The sequence below is a fragment of the Elephas maximus genome, chromosome 22 (genome assembly GCF_024166365.1).
Source record: "Elephas maximus indicus isolate mEleMax1 chromosome 22, mEleMax1 primary haplotype, whole genome shotgun sequence".
Taxonomy (NCBI): domain Eukaryota; kingdom Metazoa; phylum Chordata; class Mammalia; order Proboscidea; family Elephantidae; genus Elephas; species Elephas maximus.
The window spans coordinates 70,889,408-70,913,769 of NC_064840.1; the positions used below are offsets into that span (position 1 = coordinate 70,889,408).

General features: G+C 36.9%; 1 protein-coding gene across 2 annotated transcripts in view; it reads right to left on the minus strand.

Annotated features, from left to right (window-relative positions):
- The window catches only part of TNKS (tankyrase), a 208,540-nt gene that overhangs the window by 82,003 nt on the left and 102,175 nt on the right, over positions 1-24,362 (minus strand). For both annotated transcript variants that reach the window (XM_049866889.1, XM_049866888.1), the window contains exons 4-5: positions 17,640-17,676; positions 16,811-16,886 (exon numbers count right to left, since the gene is read on the minus strand). In XM_049866889.1, coding sequence (XP_049722846.1) covers positions 16,811-16,886; positions 17,640-17,676 — 113 coding nt within the window. The remainder of the gene's footprint in view (positions 1-16,810; positions 16,887-17,639; positions 17,677-24,362) is intronic.

Genomic DNA, 24,362 nt, shown 5'->3' on the forward strand with positions numbered 1-24,362 from the left:
TCGTTCAAACAGAAAAGGGGGATACTGTGTGGTTTAAAGTCAGGAAAGGTATGTGTCAGGGCTGTATCCTTTACCACACTTATTCAATCTATATGCTGAGCAAATAATCCCAGACGCTGGACTATATGAAGAAGAACGGGGCATCAGGATTGGAGGAAGACTCATTAACAACCTGTGATATACAAATTACACAACCTTGCTTGCTGAAAGTGAAGAGGACTTGAAGCACTTACTGATGAAGATCAAAGTCTATAGCCTTCAGTATGGATTACACCTCAACATAAAGAGAACAAAAATCCTCACAACTGGACCAATAAGCAACATGATGATAAATAGGGAAAAGGCTGAAGTTGTCAAGGATTTCCTATTACTTGGATCCATAATCAATGCCATGGAAGAAGTAGTCAAGAAATTAAAGGACACATTGCATCCGGCAAATCTGTTGCAAAAGCTCTCTCTAAAGTGTTAAAAAAGTAAGATTTCATTTTGCAGATTAAGGTGCACTTGACCCAACCCATGGTGTTTTCAATCACCTCATATGCAACTGAAAGCTGGACGATGGGTAAGTAAGACCAAAGAAGATTTGATGCCTTTGAATTATGGTGTTGGCAAAGAAGAGTGAATATACTATGGACTGCTAGAAGAATGAACAAATCTGTCTTGGAACAAGTATAGCCAGAATTTCTGCTCCTTAAAAGCGAGGATGGTGAGACTTCATCACATGTACTTTGGACATGTTATCAGGAGGAAACAGTCCCTGGAGAAGGATATTATGCTTGGCAAACTAGAAGGTCAACAAAACAAAGGAAGAACCTCAACAAGATGGATTGACACAGTGGCTGCAACAATGGGCTCAAACACAGCAGTGATTGTGGGTATCGTGTAAGACTGGGCAATGTTTTGTTCTGTTGTACACAGGGTCACTATGAGTGTGAACCAACTCAACAGCACCTAATAATAACACACCAACCCTCCCTAGCCTGCGTTGTTTCTTATCTCTTTGTAACATGAACCGTCCTCGATGTTCGGAGAAGACACGCCAGGGCACACATACCCCATGACTGGACACAGTGTCCCTTATCTTACTCAAATCCTGCCCATTTTTCAAGTTTTAACTTTTAAATCCCAATTCAATCATAAGGCCTTATCTGAAAATCTCGTTCTCAAAATTTCTCTTTAAGAGAAAAGGTTGAAAAGCATCCCTAGAGAACTATTTTTAGAAACTTTAGGGGAAACAAAAGGACAACGTACTCTATTCATTCCATATGGCTGCTAGTAATAGGTCAAAACAAATCTGCAACATTGAATGTAATGAAATATATCAAGGTAATATATATCTTGATAAAATACATTCTTATATATCCTGTACCACATACCAAATCCACTGCTGTCAAGTCAATTCTGACTCAGAGAAACCCTACAGGACAGAGCAGAACTGCCCCATAGGGTTCCAAGGAGCAGCTGGTAGATTCAAACCGCCCACCTTGTGGTTAGCAGCTGTAGCTCTTAACCACTTCACCACCAGGGCTCCATATATCTTGATATCTTGATAAAATAGTATAAATACAGGAGGAAAATATAGTTTCTTCCCGACTAATTCCTGTCACATTTAAATTTGAACCAAGTTATTAATCACTGCTTAAATTCAATATTGTAATTAAAATAATCAAACTCCTCATCTTTTCTGTTGATCAGAAATAACATTATTTTAATTAAAGGCTTCTTTGCACCCATAGTAATTTTTCCACATTTGCTCATTTACTTAAAGTTTAAATACTATAGCAGCTTTTCACACAAGATTTAACATTTTTTTAATGTGCTTTCCTTCATTTTTCCTGTTTCCTATTTGGGACCTTAAAATTTAATAAGCTTTTTGATTCATTTTCTTCACATACTCCAAATGACAAGCGACCAGAGAAGTCCTCCATATTGTACTGTCTTATCCCGTAGTATTGTCAGGGTACTCCATGAATTTTATATGTTCTGAGAGTCTGTAAGTTTAGAAAATATCGTCAAGCAATGCACAGCTGATAATGAGACCATGCAGAACTTCAGAAAGTCCTGAAAGGAATGTGAAGAACCCTTATTATACTCCCAGGCCTTATGAAACCCTTAGGAAAAGTTGTATTGCCCATGTACCCCAGTTTCTTCGTGTGTAAATTAGGATAAAATCACTCATCCTAGCTGTCTTAGTTTCATAGTGCTGCTATAACAGAAATACCACAATTGGGTGGCTTTAAAGATCAGAAATTTATTTTCTCACAGTTCAAGAGTCTAGAAGGCTGAATTCAAGGGGCAAGCTCTAAGAGAAGGCTCTCTCTTTCTGTGTGCTCTGGGGGAAGGTCCTTGGTGATCATGTAGTACAAAGCAATGATAAAAGTAATTTTCTACTTGCTGGGATAATTGACAGAGTGTAATTTCAGTTTTGAATAAATAAAGCAGACTCATTTGTAAAATATTCATGCCTGTTACTTGATAATTCATGGTGACTGTAAACTAGTTAACACAAGAAGCAAACATTTAAGAAGATATCACTGTATACAAGACAGTAACATTGCCAGTTTGTGAATGTCAGATTTAGTCTAACAACAAATGTTTTTGTTGAGAATATTTTAAAAGACAAAAGCACATACAGTGGAAAACTATGAAACAACTGCAAATGCAAAAACTTATCTGTATCTTTATATTATATGATGTTTACAGAAAAAAAGAATATTTATTTAAATAAATCTCATAATTCAGAGCTTCCTCTAGAGCCAAGAGAACAGGTTGGATTCAAGCCGTAAGAAAAAAACAAACTTCAATATATCTATCTTTGCTTTTTATAAAATAGATCTGCAGCTCAGTATAAAGCACTTAAGTTAGCTTTAACCTGTCCTGTAAATAAACAAACTGCACAGCTAAAACAGTGACACCTGACAAGCCCGTTGTAAACAGTGGATGCAGCCCCTGAATGACTGTCACACAAGTCCAGGCAGCATGGTAGAAGGAAATAAGTAAAGATCAGGTGTGCATTCTGGCTTTGAGCTAATTTTTTAACATCTCTAAGCCTTGGCTTCCAGTAACTGTAAAATGGAAATTACAAATAAATTCCTACCATGCAGGGTTGTTTTATGGATTAACAATAATTATATAAAGCACCTAATACAGTATATGTCACATAAAAACTGCTTAACAAATGGTAGTTTCTATGTAATTATAACTTAATAAGTTATCACCTTATTAAATATCCTACACACTTAGATGCTATTTCTTCACGGTCATTTATCAATCTTCTTACTTGACCTACTGGCATTATTTGACATAATCGTTCACTTCCTCCTTCTTGAAATGTTTTGCTTCTTGGTGTCTAGGACACCACAGTCCCAGTTTTCCTCCTACCCTGATGGTCACCCCTTCTCAGTCTTCTTTGCTGGCTGCTCCTCATCTTTTCCACACTGAAGTGACCACTCTCCTTCATCATCTATACTCATTCCTTTGGGGATCTCATGCAGTCTTGTGGCGCGTAAACCATAACCCGACAACTCCTCAGTTCTATCTCCAGCCCAGTCCATCTTGCTGAACTCCAGGCTCTTACAGTCCAACTGCTGACTTGATATCACCATATGGACATCTAGCTGGTATCTCATGCTTATTATGTCCAAAAGTTAGCTCCTAGTATTCCCCCAAAACCTACTCCTCAGGAATACTTGGTCTTCCACTGTTGTTGGGATTTATTCAGTTTTAATTGGCCTCATTTGTTCACCATTCCCTCTGCAGTAGAATTCCTTTTTAAACCATGAAAATAACATATCCTCTCTGTGAAAATTCAGCTCGTACAGAAAGGTATATAATAAAAAGCAAAGAGCGTTCTCTGTTTCTCCCTCCAGCCCAGCAACCCTCCCTTCCTGAAGGCAATCACTGTTACCGGTTTCACACGTTTCACACGTGCCACTCGGGACGTCTTCCTGTGTGTATCGGCGTGTGTGTGTGTGCATTTCCTCTGAGTTCTTTCTGTTGCTGCTCTTTTTACACTAGTAGGTTTGTATCATACATACTCTTTACAATTTGCTTTTTCCATTTAGTATGTTAGTACATATAGGTCTATCTTAGTCTTCGTAATGGCTGTGTACTACTTCTTTTGCACGTACATAGTTATTTTCCAATCATTTGTAAATGGACATTTAGGTGTTTCTACCTCTGCTCTGGCTATCTTATCAAACCACATCTCATTCAAACCTCTCACTTAGTTAAGACAGATCAGTGTTTCCCTTTTACAAATAAAACAGTAAATCAGCCATTAATACAAAGTTCCTGAGAAAATGTAATGAACACACCATCAGAGCTTATTAAAGGTCCCTCAGGCACAGAGGCATGACTAATCTGCTGGCTAGGTAGAGCTAAGAAGCTCTCTGAGACAGTGATACTCAAATCAGAGTCTAAACAAAGGAAAAGCTAGAGAATCAATATGGGCACGACTCCACGGAAATAAATACATCTCACTGCTGATGCTTGTCTTTTGAAGGGATAGTTTAGGCTAATGAAGATTAGGCGGTTTGCTTGAAGTTTCTCAACTCTTGGCCTATTATTACAAAGAGATTTTAAGGAGACTGAAAATTGATATCACAAAGTAGAATGGAGCAAACAAACAAAAAGCTACTTTATTCACGTCTTTCTAAAAACCAGGCGTCTTCTAACTTCTCTCCTATAGAATACAACTACTAGATCCCTTTATAATAATATGCTTTCTTCCCCATGATAAGACTTTTCCTCTGGTCCTGGCCCTCTTGTCAGTTATTCTCTAAGGCACGGTACTAAACACATCTAACAACAGATATGGTCTCAACACAGGGGACTGCATCAGGACCATTCGTTGTTGTCATTAGATGCCATCGAGTCGGTTCCGAATCACAGCAACCCCATGCACAACAGAATGAAACACTGCCCCGTCCTGTGCCATCCTTACAATCATTGTTATGCTTGAGATCATTGTTGGAGCCACTGTGTCAATCCACCTCATAGAGGGTCTTCCTCTTTTCCACTGACTCCTGTGCTTTGCCAAGCATGATGTCCTTCTCCAAGGACTGATCCCTCCTGACAACATGTCCAAAGTATGTAAGTCACAGTCTCGCCATCCTTGCCTCTAAGGAGCATTCTGGGAGCACTTCTTCCAAGACAGATTTGTTCATTCTTTTGGCAGTTCATGGTATATTCAATATTCTTCGCCAACACCACAATTCAAAGGCGTCAATTCTTCTTCGGTCTTCCTTATTCATCGTCCATCTTTCACATGCGTATGATGCCACTGAAAATACCATGGCTTGGCTCAGGTGCACCTTAGTCTTCAAGGTGACCTCCTTGCTTTTCAACACTTTAAAGAGGTCCTTTGCAGCAGATTTACCCGATGCAATGTGTTGTTTGATTTCCTGACTGCTGCTTCCAAGGCTGTTGATTGTGGATCCAAGTAAAATGAACTCCTTGACAACTTCAATCTTTTCTCTGTTTATCACGACGTTGCTCATTGGTCCAGTTGTGAGGATTTTTGTTTTCTTTATGTTGAGGTGCAATCCATACTGAAGGCTGTGGTCTTTGATCTTCATTAGTAAGTCCTTCAAGTCCTCTTCACTTTCAGCAAACAAGGTTGTGTCATCTGCATAACCCAGGTTATTAATAAGTCTTCCTCCAATCCTTCTTCATATAGTCCAGCTTCCCAGATTACCTGCTCAGCACACAGATTGAATAGGTACGGTCAAAGGATACAACCCTGATACACACCTTTCCTGACTTTAAACCACTCACTATCCCCTTGTTCTGTCTGAACAACTGCCTGTTGATCTATGTAAAGGTTCCGCATGAGCACAATTAGGTGTTCTGGAAATTCACGTTCTTTGCAATTCGTTATTTGTCATTAACACGCATGAACCATCCCTGTAGTTCTAACGTATTAATATGTTTTTAAGCCACAATCTCTAAAAGGGAGGGGAGAGGTTCAACAATAGTCCCAGCTTCCTCACAGAGCGGTTTTGAGGCTAAAATGACATGGAAGATATAAAAACATTTTGAAAATACAAAGTACTCTTTAACCTCTTTGGGTGCTCGGGCTCTGGATAGGGTGTTCAGATATGGACTAATCTGGCTGAATGGCAGGAAGAGTTTGTCCTGCAGGGCAGGGGTCTCCTTGGTAGTTCTGACTGTCTTTGATCCACAGGTCATCATACATTAAATTCTACCAATAACTACAGCGTGACCATACCATTGGATAAAGGCCCCAGAAATGTGGGGCTTCTTAATAAAAGAAACTGTATAAAAATAGTAGGTAATGAGGACAAGGAAGAATAACAGAATATTGAGATCAGAAGGCATCATTTATTCAGCCTCCTCGCCAGTACAGTATTTTTCTACTTATCTCTGGCAGACACTCATTTTGGTCTCTTCTTAAACTCAACCTCACCAGTTACCTAAACTGCTTTCACAGGAGAATTTACTGACTACCTTCCTGGTCACCCTCTAGTTGATTAAATTCTTTTGTAAAGTAGGACCATCTATCCCTCCGTGGTGCAAATGGTTAACGCTTGACCACTAGCTGAAAGGTTGGTGGTTTGAACCCACCGAGAGGTGCCTCAGGAGACAGGTCTGGGGATGTCCTTCTAAAAGGTCACAGCCTTGAAAGCCTTATGGAGCCGTTCTACTCTGCAAACACGGGGTCACCACAATCAGAATCAACTCCACAGCAGCTAAGAACAACAGCGAAGGATGACACACAGATCAGATACTGATCCACGTACGGCCTGATCCGAACCAATGAGCTCTCGTTTCTTTAATGTATTCAAGGGGAGCCTAGATGACAACCTGTCAGAGCTAACAGTGAAGGTTCCACCACTGCACTGGGAGGTTTAACTAGATGCCATTTAAGGCCTCTCCAAAGAACATTCTATGAATTCTAGGTAGACTTCACAGAGACAGAATACTAGCTGACTGGAATTCTATAGCCTCGGAGAGGACATTCTTCCAAAGTAGCACATGTACTACCTTTAGGAAGGAACTTAAGGCATTCAAAATTTGCAGAATTTATGAAATATTAAACAAAGTTCTTATTCCAACTGCCTTATGTAGTAAAAATTTATTTTTAAAGTGAGAATATACAGGGACTATCTTTATTTTCAGTGCATGTACTGGGTAGAGAAAGAAAAGGGAAAGGAAATGAGAAGACAAGAAAGAACAAAAACTCCATAGGGTAATCTTTGTGAGAGTAAAGCTCTGAATGCCAACTTAATTCAATTTTAACTTAACATTATCACTGTGAAAACTCCAAGGGGATTTTTTAACAGCCAGCAATTTGTGTTTCCCTTTTCCAGCCTCAGCATCAGCAGAATTGAAATATATGCATGAAAATGAGTTTCTAGCATCCTCTCTTAGGGTTTGTATGCTTAGCACTCTCAGAAGGTGCAACATTAGTTTTGCATTATTTAATGAGAAACAGCTGGCAGACTTTATGGAAACCAGGTTTCTTAGTCTGATAGTAACTTGTTGTTTTAGACTTTAAGGGGAAAAGTGTTCATATTACTCAAACCTCACATGAATTCCTTTTTATAATTAATATTTGCAATCTTAGGTTTACGTACCTAAGCATCAAAGATTCTAACTAACGTATAACAGACAGACGACTCATTCATGAAACAGTAAACAAGATGCACACTGAAAGATTACCTAGCACGGAATTATTTTATGTTAGATCATTAGATAGTCAAAATAACTTGTAAACTGGTGGACTCACAAATTCCTGAGCTGATCTGGTGGGGCCCTGGTGGCACAGTGGCTAAGCATTTGGCTGATAACCAAAAGGTCGGCAATTCAAATCTACCAGCTGCTCCTTGGAAATCCTATGGGGCAGTTCTACTCTGTCCTATAGAGTTACTATGAGTTAGATCAACTCGACAGCAATGGGTAAGGAGTCCTGGTGGCATGGTGGTTAAAGCGACTGGCTGGTAACTGGAGGGTTGGTAGTTCGAACCCACCAGCAACTCTGCAGGATCAAGATGTGGCAGTCTGCTTCTGTAAAGATTACTAACTTGGAAACTCTATGGGGTAAGTTCTACTCTGTCCTAAAGGGTAGCTATGAGGGCTGGGAATCTACTCCATGGCAATGGGTTTGGGTTTTTTTTTTTTTTTTTAACAGCGCTATGGTTTTAGAGAGACGCTGCCCCCTCAAAGTTCCTTCAGTGACAAGGTTGTTCTTGTTTCCAGGTTTGTACATATGAATGCATCAACCAAAGGCTGCTAAGAGCAGAGATCTCTAGCTCTGTTCTCTGCCATTGTTCCCCAACTCAGGTACTGAACCCCTTCTAAACCAGGGGGGTACTTCAGTGGGCATTTTTATGGTATCAAAATAGGGCGTTATCATAGCATCAAAAATTAAAGCATCTTTATAAAAGGAAAATCAAAATATGAAACATTTTATATTTAGAACTAGTCTGTTTCCAAATTTACTTGTGTAAAAAAAATACCCAAATATACATTTCAAGTGACTGTGTATGGTATTTATAGTATATTTCTAAGGTTTTACTATTCATGCCATCCTTGTTAGAGAAAAATGTCCTCTTAGTCAATGAAACAGTTTTCTTCTAAATAGTACAGTATAAAGATTGTTGATACTTTTAGAAATGTCCTTTTATAATTCTAATTCAACTAGTGAGTAAATTGCTATGAGTCAAAATTGACTCAATGGCAATGGGCTTGGCTTTTTGGTTTAATGAGTGAATGGATGCATATGTATGAGAGAGAGTGAGATAGAAAAATAGACTTCCTAAGCCATTACTTCCAGAGCCCTGGTGGCACAATGGTTAAGTGTTTGGCTGCTAACCAAAAGGTCAGCAGTTCAAATCCACCAGCCACTCTCTATGCGGCACTTCTACTGTGTCCTATAGTGACCCGTTGGAATCAACTCGACAGCAATGGGTTTGGTTTTAGTTTAATAAAAGGCCTTTAAAAGACAGGGGTAGGGGTGGGCAACAATACGAGAATAACCAGGTCACTGGCAAGCAATGAATTAAGAAATGAATAGTTCATATTGGCTTTATATTGGGGCCAAACAACTGTTTCTAATCATGTTAACTCAAGCAATAGATCATTTCAGAGTTCCTATATCAATTATTAGCTCTTCAGTCTCCTGTTGCTACTTCTCATCAGGCTGGAAGAATTTCCTGAAATCAAACTTCTCTTTGTACTTAAATAAGCCTTCTATACAGTAAGGTTCACCCTTTACTAGAGGGATTTAAGAACTTTTTCCAGAATACTGTACGGTCAAATGATATCAAACGAAAAGTTTATTTGTTTAAACAAAAAAGAGTATACAGATAATCACTGCAAGGATGTTTTTTAAATATCTTTATCAAGTAATAGCTGATATATAAATAGTATATAAGTTATGAAGCATAATAATAAACACAGCCCACCATCCCAGTCAACTGAAGAACTAGGACATCGGCAATACCACTGAAGCCACCTTGTGTATTTCTATCACATCCTGTTCCCTTGCCACTCTCACGTACGGTTGTTTTTCAAGTTACTGTCGTATTTGTAATCTACCTACTAATAAAGAGTTTAGTCTACTTGTAGAGGCAGCAAAACACTTTAAACTTAGGCTTCAACAATTTTAAAAGGATATGGTGAAGTGTCACCTTTGTAATTTGACTTATAAACCAAATGTTAATAATTTGATAGCAATAATCCAGTACTCGGTCCTTTCCTATCCCTCAACTAGTCTAATGTAGCCACCTGCAGGAAACATGTGCTCCTGGTTATGAGTGTGTAGGAGAACCCAAAGCTGGAGGAGGCTGGCTAAGTAAAGCAAAAATGAATTTCTAATTTTTCCCACCTGCTTTTTAACCGCTGTAGTCCGTGTCTACTGAAACTGCTTTTTCCAAAGAGAGAAATAGAGCACAGTTGGCATGGGTACTAATTACCCTCACCAGCAGAAATGTCACGCTTGACAAAACAGAGATAGTTTTAGTATACACGATTCCCTAACGAAAAATAGAAAAGCCCTCATTGTTACAAAATGAATATACAGAAACATAAAGATTTTATACAATATATATCCCAACCTAAGTAGGCAAAAGAATTTGCTTTAAGGGATTTCTCCATTATAATAAGACATGCATTGCTCAGCAAGATGTACCCTAAGCAGGTGATCTGATATGTAATTAAACCTAGGGTACCTGAAGAGTCCCGTAGACTTACTGTATTCTGACCTTCTCCTAATCCTAAGTAACATCTGAATTATGATCCATAGAAGCTGGAAACGAAAAACTGGCATGGCCTTTTATCCACCAAGATTTTGGCAAGAACAAAGAAGGACGATAGGGCACTAAAGGCCACGGGAAGCCAGGAATGTGCCCTGAGGTCATGCTAACACTTTCTTAAAGGGAGAAAAGGTTCTATATAAACTTTATCCCGGATACCATGAGCTTTTGTCCAGCGTAACTCTATAGACTCTTACACAATCCAACTCAGTATTATAGGTATACTACTCCTAACTCTGATGAAGAGTAAATGATAAAATACATTGAAATCTTCAATGTTAAAAGTTCAAAGGTACTTTAGAGCTCATCTGAACCAAACCACAAAAAACAAGAACTCAGAGATACAATAAAACTTGTGGTGATCACATAATTAGTAACAGTCATAACTTAAAACTTGGTCTTCTAGCTTCAAGTTTCTGCTTTTTCCCTCAATACCATGACTCCCAAAAGATGCACTGGAAATTATTTTCTCAATCCTAAGAAAAAAAATGACTTAAATTGTAAGAGACAAATAAGTATATTTGGGGAGATATTTTTAAATCCTTTCTTATTCTTTCAAGCAGTTATGAAAGACCCATTTTCAGTTATCCATCTGAAAAAAGACGTAATATTTCTTGCCCAATTGATAATAAACATTGAGTTCTGTTTTTTTATAATAGGGTATTTCAGTTACCTATTAGTCCATAACAAACCCTCCAACAATGGTAGGTGGGCTGGGCAGTTTTCTGCCCCATGTAGTGTAAGCTAGGGTGCTAAGATGGCCAATGTCACCTGGAGGCTGGAAAAGAGGCTCAGTTAGGCTTATTAGCCAGATGGGTCTCTCTAAATGGCTTCTTGGGCTGTCTCACGGCATGGCAGCTGGGTTCCAGGAAGGAGCATTCCCAAAGTAAGAAACTGGAAGCTGTCAGGCCAATTCAAGGAATAGTCCTAGAACTGGCATGGAACCACTCCACCTATTTTATTCATCAAAGCACAAGCTAGCTCAGAGTCAATGTGGGAGGGTACAAGACAAGGGTATGAATGATGGGAGCCATGGTCTATTGAAGCGTTCTCAAAATAGCAATTTACCACACAGGGATTCTTAAGATACTGGTCAAACAAGATACTTAGAGAAGTGTTATACTGAGGGAGAAGGCTGTAAACCAAGAATCCTGAGAAATTCCATTTATATTACAACACCACAAATATACCGAGCCCAGACCCATTGCCATCAAGTCGATTTCAACTCAGCGGCTCTATAGGACACAGGAAAACTGCCCCATAGGATTTCCCAAGGAGCGTCTGGTGGATTTGAACTACCGAACTTTTGCTTAGCAGCCAAGCTCTTAACCACTGTGTCGCCAGGGTTCTACCACAAATACATGTAACCCTAAAAACTTAAATACAAACACACAAAAATGCACTAATCTCATATACTCCTTACACTTCACTGGATGTTCCTCATGGAACTCGAATATTGCAACATTATTTTCAGCCAGATGATAATTTTTAATAAATCTGGTCTTAAAAATGGGTGTATGTTTTCAAGAACATAGTTCTAGATTTATAAGCTGTCAATTTAAATAAATTCATTTATTCAATGTGATGCTGCGTGAGGAGCTAGGAGGTCAACCTCCAAAAGAATTAATTCAATTCTATGCTTTGATGATTATTTGGTCAATTACAGCTTCTTCTTATCTCAATGACACATGGATGTGAGCTTGGATAATATGGGCAGCTTAAGTGGGATGGTGACAGGAGTGTTGGAGTGCTCAAAAGCAGGTATGTGACTATTCTAAATACGTTCAAACTCCTCAAAAACTTATGACAGAAGTAGAAATCTAATTCCCAGAGGTTCTGCTATATCCTGCAAGCTGGACTACACACATTGATCGTATTATTTCACTGAATCTTGTCAAATACCTTGTGGAATGGGCGTGATTATCACCATTTATGAATGAGCAAACACTTACATAGTAGGAATCTGACATTTAAAGAAACCCTTCCCTTAATCTTTCCAAATTTAAATCATGCTTCTCCAATTGCCTGCTCATTTAAATTTGTAGTTTCTTACAGGAGGATATACTCATCTAAATACTAATGCTTTAAGAAAAAATGGGCCAGAAAAAGCCAAAAAACAAAAAACTCACCTTACACCTATCCTTTATGCTGTATCACAGCAAAAGGAATGACACCTTTTTAGTGCATTAGCCTCTATGTCCTGGATAATGGTTTAATCAGTCTAACTACCAAGTTTTAAGCTTCTTGTGAACTGGCACCGTTAACCATGTATTTCTTTATCTGTATACATAGTAGGTACTGAGTATTGAATGAATTAGGGAAGCAGAAAAAAAAAAACTTGACATTTTAAAAATTATAATGCATCATAAAAATAAAGCACCAATCAAAACATTAGTTATTTTCAATATTTGGTGACATATAATCACAGCAATAGTAGGTATAGTAGATGCATGTAAAGATATATGTTATTCCTATTTAGAATCGTTGCAATCTTCAACCCCAAACTATCTGTTGTTAAGATTAGGATGGTGTGAGCCTAGGACATTTGTTTTAGAAGAGGACAAAGGCAGCCAGGAAAGGGAAATAACAGAGAAAGGGACAAAACAGAACCCTCAAAAGGGCTGAGTGATGGAATAATTTAAAGATGTAGTCAAATATTTATTTCCATGTGTTGTAAAAATGAATTTTTATTTGTTCAAAAACTAGAGGATACCAACATATTAAATTTAATATCAAGCAGGACCAGAATATATTGCTAATAAAATGCCAAATTTTGATAGAAAATCCTGTAAAGGTAGATTAAAGATCAACAAACAGGTCTAGCTTAAGGAAAAAAATAGGAAGAAAGAATTCTAGAAAAGGAATGGTATTTTACTGTTCTAGCTGCACTTCCCTGCAATTCAAAATAAGGAACTGTGGAATGTGATGGCTAATCATAACGAGCACGAGATAGAAGAAAGGTAAATTATATGTATAGCCCTATGTTTCTGCAGTGGCCATCACTGAATGTGTACATTCTTGTAGAAAAGCAGCATTTTAAAGCAAAACATTACAAAATAATATCTGCCTTTGCCTTCTTGGAAAAAAAAAACAAAAACAGAACCCTGAGAATTTCTAGCGTAGCCAAGCTCTAACTTTAATACACATGAAAAGTAGTAAAAGCATAATGTAAGAACACAGATTATGTAAAACCTTACTGACGCTTCACTACTTTCAGAATTCCACAGGTTAAAAAAAAATGCCTGTGAGAAATAAAAAAATCAACCATTCACATATTATCTAATTAGATAATCATCAAGTCAGTATAGAATTAAGAGGTTATTGAAAATTTACGCTGTCATTATATAACCCCACGTATTACATTGAAAAGGAACACTAAAGTGTAAAACCCCCACATATCTCTAGGCAAATTTTCCACCTACCAGCCAATGTATAAATAACATTTCTTTTCTAAAAACATTGCAAAACTGACATTTCCATGGGCTTTTTAAATTTACAAACCAGGAATATAGTAAAAGCAGAGCTAGGCAAGGGCTCAGTTACCCATTAATACAGTCATTTTAAAAACCTCTTCAAAAAGGACTTCATTCTACACCATGTTCTAAATGCAAATTAAATAAAACCTATATGCCTGCCTTATTATATGTAACGAAGTACCTTTATCCTCTCATTAATATACAATTGGACTTCCTAATTTTAAACATATGCAAATAGCCTGAAAAGATACTAAATATCCGAGAAAGAGACATATATTTTAACAGCTAGATTTGCTTACACATTTTCAAGACACTAACAGAAAGAAAACAAAAGATACTGTCATAATTAAGGGATCTTGTCTCAGTCGCAACTAACACCCAGAATATTTATCGCTTCATGGTTTTACAGCAACTGGTATATTTAATATGAATTATTCTGTGACATAAGCTCAGATAATATCTAAATGCAAACATTATTCAATTTTAATTATGAAACTGTATTTGTATTTTGCACACAGATGACAATTGTGAATGATTTTCTATGCCAAATGCGTAGCGCTAAAGCCATAAATGCTTGAGTCTAATTTTCTTTTTCTATCTAAATTAATTTGATGAAATTGGTAACTCTAAAAAAGTATAAAAGCACATTTTGGAGAATTATTGGATTATTTATACATCGTGAATCCTTGAGTATTATAACAATATTTGAGGCATGTTCTTAAAAATGTTCTATACATTAAAATATATAGCTCTCCCTTATAGCATAAAAAATGAAAAAACAAAACAAAACTCAAACTCATTGCCATCAAGTCAATTCTGACTCACAGCAACCCTACAGGACAGAGTAGAACTGCCCCGGAGGGATTAGAACTGCCCCCCCGGAGGGATTCTAAGGAGCGACTGGTGGATTCGAACTGCAGATCTTTTGGTTAGCAGCTGAATGCTTAACCAAACCCTCGTGGTATAATTACCCAAAAATAAGTAAATAGATTAATACTAGCAATAATAACAATAGAAAATATAAAATCCACCATTAACATACTTCTGATTTAATTTTCTAAATGGTAAAGAAGTTTTCTCACTCAGAGAAGACAATTATGTTTACCAGGGAACATTATTTGTATCCTAAACTTCTGCTACAGGCCAAGTGTCAGGCTTGGTCTTGTGCAAAATACAAAGAGAGCTAACAGAAAAGTATAAGACAAAGACATGTGTGGACAACTGCAATTCAAGGAACTCTGTGGTAAATGCCATGAGAGCAGTACAGACAAGGAGCCATAGGAATCTGGAGGAGGAATACACGGGTTCCAGTTAAAGCAAGAAGGAAGAAGAAAAAATAAAGGCGTTCTATACATTTGTGTAAGGGGTGAGGCTGGGAGAAGACGATAATTTGTTAAGTATCACTGTTCATGCTCCTTAATTATTAGGATTTACTGCACTAGAAATGGGCCTGTCAAGTTATATGGGTAAGAGTGGAAGAATAAGGTTGGTATGGAAATAGACTATACGATAGTAATTTCACACAAATTCTGTAGTATTAAAATGGCTATGGAAAATGCGAAGTAGGCTGGGCTTTAAAAGACCTATGTATGAAAGACATAGCTGCACTTACTACAGCTAAGAAGGCCCTTTTCTATACAGTGATAGAGGTCACTTTATCTTTTCAGGGGATCCAAACAGAATCTGGAGCTCGAAGTACACACAACAGTGTTAAAATTCCCAAAGCAACTTCAAAATTGAAGGAAAAATGACTAGTTATTTTCAAACAACTCCCAAAAGTCAGTAATAGCACTGAGTAAATCTTTGCTACTTTATAGCTTGATATACATTATTTAACCTTCCATGAAAACAGAAGTCTCTCCTCAAATTATCTGGTGTAACTGAACACTTATTGGGCCTGTTGACATAACATAGGAGCCATCTACAATAACAAATAACATATATTATGTTTTGAGGGATTCAATTCCTTGCCACTATTACATAGATTTCATCAGAGTGGGAAAAAAGTGGGGAGGCAGTCAAGGAAAGCCAAGTAGTTTTAATCTATAAAATTACTACTTTCAGAAAAGTAGTTTTTTTTTTAAAAGCAAAATAGTTTATTACTTCTAAGTGGGGACTATTTTTTGTGACATTTGCCATATGACATTTCTACCATAAATAATTTAAAAAACATCCATTCTTTAAACATTAGGCACAAGGTTATTTTCCTCAATATTTGTAGTGTATCTTTGAAAATATTTTAGGTTTTTAAAATATAAAAGTCATTCCCTAACATTCAAAACTGTCATTTGCCAAAAGACTTTACAGCACAGAGTGTTTTGGTTTTCAGTGTCTACTAGGTAAATCACTGGACAACTTTGCAGTCAATTACCAAAGGCTGGAGAAGGTTACATTTCACTTTATATCCAGCAAGACAACGAAGTAGATAATGAAGCTACCAGCTGTACCCCTGACATGTTACCTTAAACGATGATGACTGTGTATTCGCGAAGAATATTGCTCTTTGCTTTAACCTATTTTCTTTTAATATACCACAAAAACGTAGCCAATAAAAACAATGACAACAAAAAAGCAGTGCTGTTACATCTAAAAAAAATCATGTTTTCTCAGCTTTAAATGGAAAAGTGTTGGTATACAACAAACATCTTCCTCTGCCAATTAAGAAATCAAAAATGCAAATATCCCAACAATGATGGGTACATAGAATATAAATATTTCCATTTTCCATCTTCACATGCAGAAAAAATATATTGTTATAATACTAATTAATGACAGAGCTGCAGTTCCATTTAACAAACAACTTTCAGTGTCTGACATTTAAGAGAAAAGGCTTGCTTGAGAACCATGCTTCACCAGCTCTATGAATATGTCACAACTGCCAGTAACAGACACAGCAGCCTTTCGTTCTGCAGTGAAAAGATGACAGTACAAACACAGGCATATATGTGTGTGTGTGTGCATGCGTGTGTGTGTGTATATGCCAACTCAAAAAAAAAATTAACTGAAAAGTAGAAAGAAATTAGTAAAGGGGATCTTGTATTTTAAATAACTTACCTTTCGTCCATCACTTGCATGGCAATTCACATTGAGAGGAGTCAGTAAAGCCATTAGTTTTTCTTCATTACCACTCCTATAAAAAGGTAATAAGTCAATTCCCATAAAATTATAGAGGTTCTTACGAATATTCATGACTATTTTTTCACGAGAATGGAAATAATCTTGTTTTGCTTTGATATCATTTATAGGGATCTCATCGAGTCTCTTTAGCTACATTAAATTGGATGAGTTTATTTCTAATTAATTCCTCTTGCTCATTATACGGAGGTATACCTTGGATAAGGCAGCTTTTACGTTCTTCCCTTTATTTATCTTCATAAAGTCATCTTCTTAATTACAAACAAACTTTATTCTGATAAGTGATCTAAAACACTGGAGTGGAAAATACATACAAGATGCCATAAAGACCTGACCAATTAGATTATAAATGACTAAGAACAAAAGAAAACGGATGAGAATTTTAACATTTACTTCATACTTCTCATTCCAGCTTTGCTAGGAAAATGTTTAGGGAAAAATGAGATTGGCATTTAAATACTCCAACAATATCATTCGAAAAGCTGGGCAACTAAGGTTTGCAGGTACCTTAAGAAATGTTTCCAATAAAATTAACCTTATAGTCATTCTACTGAAAGATTTTATCATTAAATACACTAATCATATAAAAAAAAAGTATGCGAAGATTTTGTATAAGGTTTTCTCCACATTATCACATAAAATCCAAGCAAGACAATAACATGTTGTAATTTTTACAGTCCTCTGCCTGCCCTCTCTCTCGTCTCCCTGAAATGCATTACACTCACTTAAAATGAATGGAATCACTTACCTAGCAGCTTCCAGGAGTTCGTCTTTCTTGTATTCACCTAGATGATTGCAAAATATCATGCTGTTAGCATTTGGCAGAAGACAGATTGAGAAATGCAGTCGGCAGCAAATAGAGAATTAAATAGAGAAGAACAGAAAAAGAGTCCACACCCCGCTGGGTGATGGAGCCGTGACGTTAGCCAGCTTGGGAAGGCAGCATCACCAGTGCCTTGGAGACGGGCAGCAAATTGACGCAGCTTCTTGTCCAATCCTCAGATGAAATCGCTTTCTTCAGACAACCAATGAATGCTAAATCTCGTGTCCAGAAACACAGTCCCTCTGATAACAGCATGCCAGCTGAAGACAACGTCCCCTCCCCCCTTTCCTATTCAGGCTGTCACAGTATACTTGTGAAGCATAATACATTCTGAGACAAAAGCAAAGTAATGTGGCTCTTTAAAGGTACAAATTACTAGTCTTCAAAAATACTCCGTTTTATTTGTAATGGCATGAAAAGTTTTTTTTTTTAACAACATTAATTATCATTGTTGAGCTTTATAGCAGTAGAAAATGCAAATATCAGAACCACGAAGCCTTTCCTCTATAGGGTTGCTCTGTAGACTAGAAATACGTGAACTACGTACCAAATGCCAAGAGCCTCTTGGAGGCGGCGCCCCAAAACCCGAAACAACGAATACCTTCTTAAATGGCAATAATATTCTGAAGTGCTGTAATCTCTTATACTCTACAAATTCAGTACCAAATTTTAACCAATAATAAATATTAAGAATGTTTTTCTTAAAAGGAGGCTGGGGTCTCTGAGAATGATACCAAACTACTGAGATGCAGGTAATTTTTCTCCATTCTATTTTTTCACAATGGGTTTTTAAATCTATCACAACAGAAAATAGAAATATAATTAAAAATATTCTATAGCAAATACCTTAGGGTGGTCAAGATCTAACAAACAAGTTTCTTTTGCAAGCTCAATGGAAGGGCAAGAAATTTTAATAATGTAGCATTAGTTCATTCAATAAATAAAAAGAACAGCCAGGACTATGATTCAGCTATAATACACTGGCTCAGTCTGCTATAACATTAAAGAAATAATCAAACAAAATGTCTTAGCAAATAATTATATGAAAGTAAATATAAAGTGTACATGTAAAAGTAACATTTCAGACTAAATGACAATGTTACAATTCTATTATGAAATTAGCTTCTATTATTTTTAAAGGATTACCATTGGTTTTTTTTTCTTTTTTGGCATAGAATGCAGAATATTGATGCAAACATTAGAAAGACACATCAGGAAGACCAAACACAGGTTTAAATTATCTACTATAACCTATCGTTAGTAAATGTTCTTTTAGCTCCAACTTTGTCTTGTCTCTTGGGTTAAGATTAAATTAAGGTCTAGGAACTGTAACAAACCAGATATTTTCCAGTAAGGAGAAAGTTTTTAAATAGCCATTGTCTTCTAAAAGAATTTTGTATACTAATAAAGGCACGGGTTCAAAATATACATTGATAAGTTAGAATGCATAATTTCATGATCACAGCAGTTCGTCTCTCAAATTTCCCATAAATTGTATTCCAGGTTCTTTACCTAATTCATTGAAAGTGTAAAATCCATTTTATTATATCCTCTAGCTAATAAGGTTCTTAACTTCCCAAAGTCAAAGACTTATCTTTAATAAACATTTTAGGTAGCAATATGGAAGTAAGAGAGTCAATTTAAAAAGCTCTGTGTGAGGAAAATGGCATAACTCATTCTCAAATACCTTAAGAACTAAGATCAAAGCAAATCAAATTATGGATATATATATATATATATATATATCATTCACTCAGTCAGTCACCAAACAGTCATTTGAAAAGTCTATATGTCAGATTCAAACAAAAAAAGGCACTATCATCTCTGACCTCTAGGGATACTAGTCTATTAAAGGAAAAGACAAGTAAACAAATGAGTATCACAGAATAAGACAAAAATCTTATGAAAGTGTGCTATAAGAGGCTCGTCTAAGTGAGTTCACAAGAGGCAGGGTAGTCACAGGTCAAGGAAGGCTTCCTGGAATAGGGGAAATGTGAACAGAGGCTTGAAAGAAGAACAGGTGCTCCTCCGGTGAGGGTGAGGGAGAAGGAAGCAACCACAGTCAAAGAAGAGAAGGGAAAGGGCAGCTCTGTAAGCCTGAAGCAAAGGACACCTGCGGAGGAAGGGTGAGGATGAGGCAGAGAAGAGCTAGAAAGATCAGGAATGGCTCTCTAAGGTGAGAAGTTTGAAATTTATTCTGAAAGCAATGAGGAAATGCTTGAACAAACAGAGTGTGAGTAGAGTGTGAGGTATATTTAAAGATCTGTAAGTTTGTGATTACATAAAATATTTCCATACTCTACCCCAATGAACATTTTTTTTGGAGAGGAAGGTGCCCCTCCACATCCTCTCCCCCCACTCCAAAAAAAAAAAAAAGAGAGAGGGAAAGAAGGAGGAAGGAAGAAAAACAAAACAATGAATTCTGACATAGTTTATATTTTGGAGTAAGTATAAATTCACTGATATACCATAAAAACACATTAAGATTATGAACTAAAAGTAGCTACTACTGAAATTTACGTCAGAGTGAAACATGACTCCAATTTGCTAGCTTAATAAAACTGCAAACAATGTATTTGGGATTCTCAAAGTTCAAATCAGCCCACCTACATAAACTTCTCATTAAGCATAGATCATTGATGTTTTCACCAAAAGGCACATTTTTACAAGAATGTTATTCCCTACTGAATAAGCTGATAATAAGCCAAAGCTTTCAAAAGCAAATATATAAGTGTATCCAGCAGAGTCAGACACAGGTATGACAAATGAGTTCCTACTCTTACTCTTACAGACCGTGCACTTTAATCAGCTTTTCTGCAATACATCCCAACATCCACTATCTGGTGCCCAAGGACCACAATCCACAAACAGTCCAAGCTATTTTTCAAATGCCACATTGCAGGGACAACTAACATAACGAATTTAAAGTCTCTTACACACTTTGACAGCAAATCTGAGCTACTTACTTAACAGCCAAAGCACCAGTTCTGTTTCGTTTTAGCCTAGAAACTTAAGATACTCTGGTTGGGACTCTGGTGCTCTACTCATATTCTTTAATAACATCCAGATAAAGACGAGCAATAGATCAGCCAGAAAGGAAACTAGGCAATTACAGTCAAGATAATAGCAGCCAGGGATAGAGAAAATAGATGGCTTAAAATATTTTGCTTTGATTAGAATAAAGGAAGTGGATTAAAAAAAAAAAAAAAAGCCAGAAAGTTTACAATGTCTACATTGTTTTTGTTGGTCAAATACCTGGTGATGCTTTATATATCTATATATAATGTTATTGGTAGCTGCTGTCAAATCGATTCCAACTCATGGTGACCCCATGTGGGCAGAGTGGAACTGCTCCATAGGGTTTTCAAGGCTGACCTTTTGGAAGCAGATATCCATGTTGTTGTTGTTAGCTGGCATCGAGTCGGTTCCAGCTCAAAGCGAACCTACGTACAACAGAACAAAACACTGCCTGTCCTGTGGCATCCTTACATATATACACATACGTATACGCACACATCCGAGTTAAGGTGTGAAACAGCTATGTTGTCAGAATGAAGGTTAGAAATAAAACTTCCCTTTCTATTTCTTTGAGATAGTCAGAAATAACTCTTTTGCTTAGTATAAAGCCAAAATTACTTTTTGATTAAAAATGAAGGAAACCTACATCAATAAGTACAAGTCATCACTATTGACCTATCTCATTTCATTTTAAGGGACTTCTCCCCCTTGTATCAGCACCCAACAGGATCAGAGTGGACTTAGTTTTGTAAAAATGAGTCATTGGCACTGAATTATACACACAAAGTAGAGGGTCAGAGATAAAGTAAAGCGTTGGTGAAAAAGAGGAAGACCCCGGATGAGATGCACTGACACAGTGGCTACAACAATGGGCTCAACCATAGCAATGATTGTGAGGATGGCGCAGAACCAGGCAGGGTTTCGTTCTGTTGTATATAGCGTCTCTGTGAGTCGGAACTGACCCGATGGCACCTAACAACAACACACACATATAAATTGTTGAACTGTTGTATGTTTGCTGTGTGTATTTTCACCACAATAAAAAAAAATTTTTTTTAATGAGTGATTTGTCTTTGTTGAGAAGGAATAAAATGGAAAGATTACAAACACAAATCCTTAAAGTAACAGGGACTAATACATAATTCTGACATTTCTTTTCAAATCATGCATAATATATGCAAAGTTGTTTTTTTTTTTTTTTAGTAACATCTCTCATTAAATGCAATGATCAACAGTGTGTGCACAGAGTGTAATTTCAAAGGCCCCCTTTTCTCCATGCCACCCCACCCCCGATTTTTAAATTGCTCTCCTAAGAGATCATCTGCCACATATTCTTTTACAGCTAATGAAACTGGCCCCAGGGTAGTTCAGTGAACTAAGGTTTCCGTTGAGTATCCACAGTCTGTCCGGCCTTGAACTAGGCTAATACATGAGCACGAACTAACCAAATTTGAACTTTGGAAGAAGCGATATAGGTAAAAGAAAAGAGTGACAAAATAATAATAACAAAGCAATCTTTAAAACAATGACAACTAGAATTAAACAGATTAAACATAAAAATATGAATTAAAAAAATCCATCAAAACTATTTCAAACCATTTAAACTTTCAGGTGAGCTTGTAAAAATAGGCAGATACCCTGACTATGTCTACAAGGTTTACCTTTCAGTTTGCTTAAACACTTTGGGCCAAGAGAAGAGAAATGAAGAAAGTTCATTCTGTTCTGTCTGTTAAAATGACCAATGCATTTTGCATTTCCTACAACATGCTTTAATTCCTGAATTTATCAGATGTTTTAAGGCAAGAGCTACATAAAGATTTCAGCAAAGAAGCTCAGTTAACAGGTTAAAGTAGGGACTCCTATGTTGCTGAGCGCTCAGTAGTACAGTGAATTGATAATTCTGACACAGATATTTTCTTATCAAATCCCAGCAAACAGAAGAGGTGAACTGAATCTTGTAGCTAAACTGACAGCCTATATCAGGAATAAAATATTAATTTAGGTGAAAAATCTCACCACGTTTTCACTAATAAGTTTGAAGATTTAGAACCAGCTATCTGGCTGTGGGAAGAACTTATTAACTAACGCACTAGGAGATAATCTAATGTCCTCAAGAAGTGTAAGTCAGCCCTTCCACCAAGAGCAATTAGCTCTCTATATTAACATTAACTAACACTAAACATCAACCGTGCTTTAATCCCACCATAACCTCTATACTGTGCCATCCAGTACAGTACAGTAACCACTAGCATCAGGTGGCAATTTACATTTAAATTAATTAAAATTATACAGAAATAAAAATACTGTTCCTCAACGGCACTAGTCATATTTCACGTCTTCAGTAGGCACACGTGCCTAGTACCTACCATACTGAAGAGTGCACAGAGTACATTAGGTAGAATTGTTGAAGCTCTGATTGGACTACACTGCTCTACAGTGTTCTTGATTTTCTTTAAATTCTACCTTGTTGTTGAGAACATACACAGCAAAACACATACCAACAGTTTCTACATGAATGATTCAGTGACCTTGATCATATTCTTTGAGTCTTACAATCATTCTCACCCTCCTTTTCTGAGTTGTTCCTCCCCCATTAACATAAACTCCCTGCCCCCTAAGGTTCCCATCCAATCTTTCTAGTTGCTGTTGTCACTTTGATCCCATACAGATAGTTCTTAAAAGAGCATAATGCTCCAGGCAGACCTTTTTACTAGTTAAGCTAAACTACTGTTTGGTTTTAAGAAGACTTTAGGGGACATTTTTGGTTCAAGGTTCAAAGATTACCTCAGGGCAATAGTTTCAGGGGTTCATCTACCCTCCATGGCCCCAGAAAGTCGAGTCGATAAGAATTTGAAACTCATTCCACGTTTTCCTTCTTTATAGTATTCTTAATGACTATTTAAGAAGTCATCTTTTATCCTAATAAACTACTTTCCATATTCTTTCTTATTCTTAAAATTGTCACTGCCAAAACTCTATAAAACAAGCATTTTTGCCCCAAGTGAACACTAAACGACTAATTCATCAGCATGAAACACAATAAAAACACTGGATCGGATGATACAAAACCTGGACTGAGTTCTAGCTGTACCACTGATTTATTCGTGTGGCCCCAGGCAAGTCACTTACTCTTTCAGGGAGCCTCCATTGTACTGTTATCAGGAAAATGAGGGGTAAGGGTTAAATGATCTCTAAAGTTTCAGATATAAAATTCTCATCCTGTATTTGAGTCTCAATATTGGTCAGATGGTTCTCCAAGACAGTTTTAATATTGCCCTAAATAAGCTTTAACGAAAACGTAAAATTATCTGGGGTTAAAAAAAAAAATCTGTACTAACCTGTTTAAAAGTGGTATCTCGGGACTTTAGAGTAAGCAGTAATTTTACCCAATCTATACTATCTACTTGGCTACAATTCTAAATTTTTGGTAAACCTTTATCTAGATGCTAAGTGAAAACAACTCTTTTAGAATAAAGTGGTATTTTTTGGTGAATAGTTCTGCTCTTTTATAGACATTACTATTTCTGGTGGCGTAGTGGCTAAGTGCTATGGCTGCTAACCAAAAGGCCAGCAGTTCAAATCCACCAGGTGCTCCTTGGAAACTCTATGGGGCAGCTCTACTCTGACCTA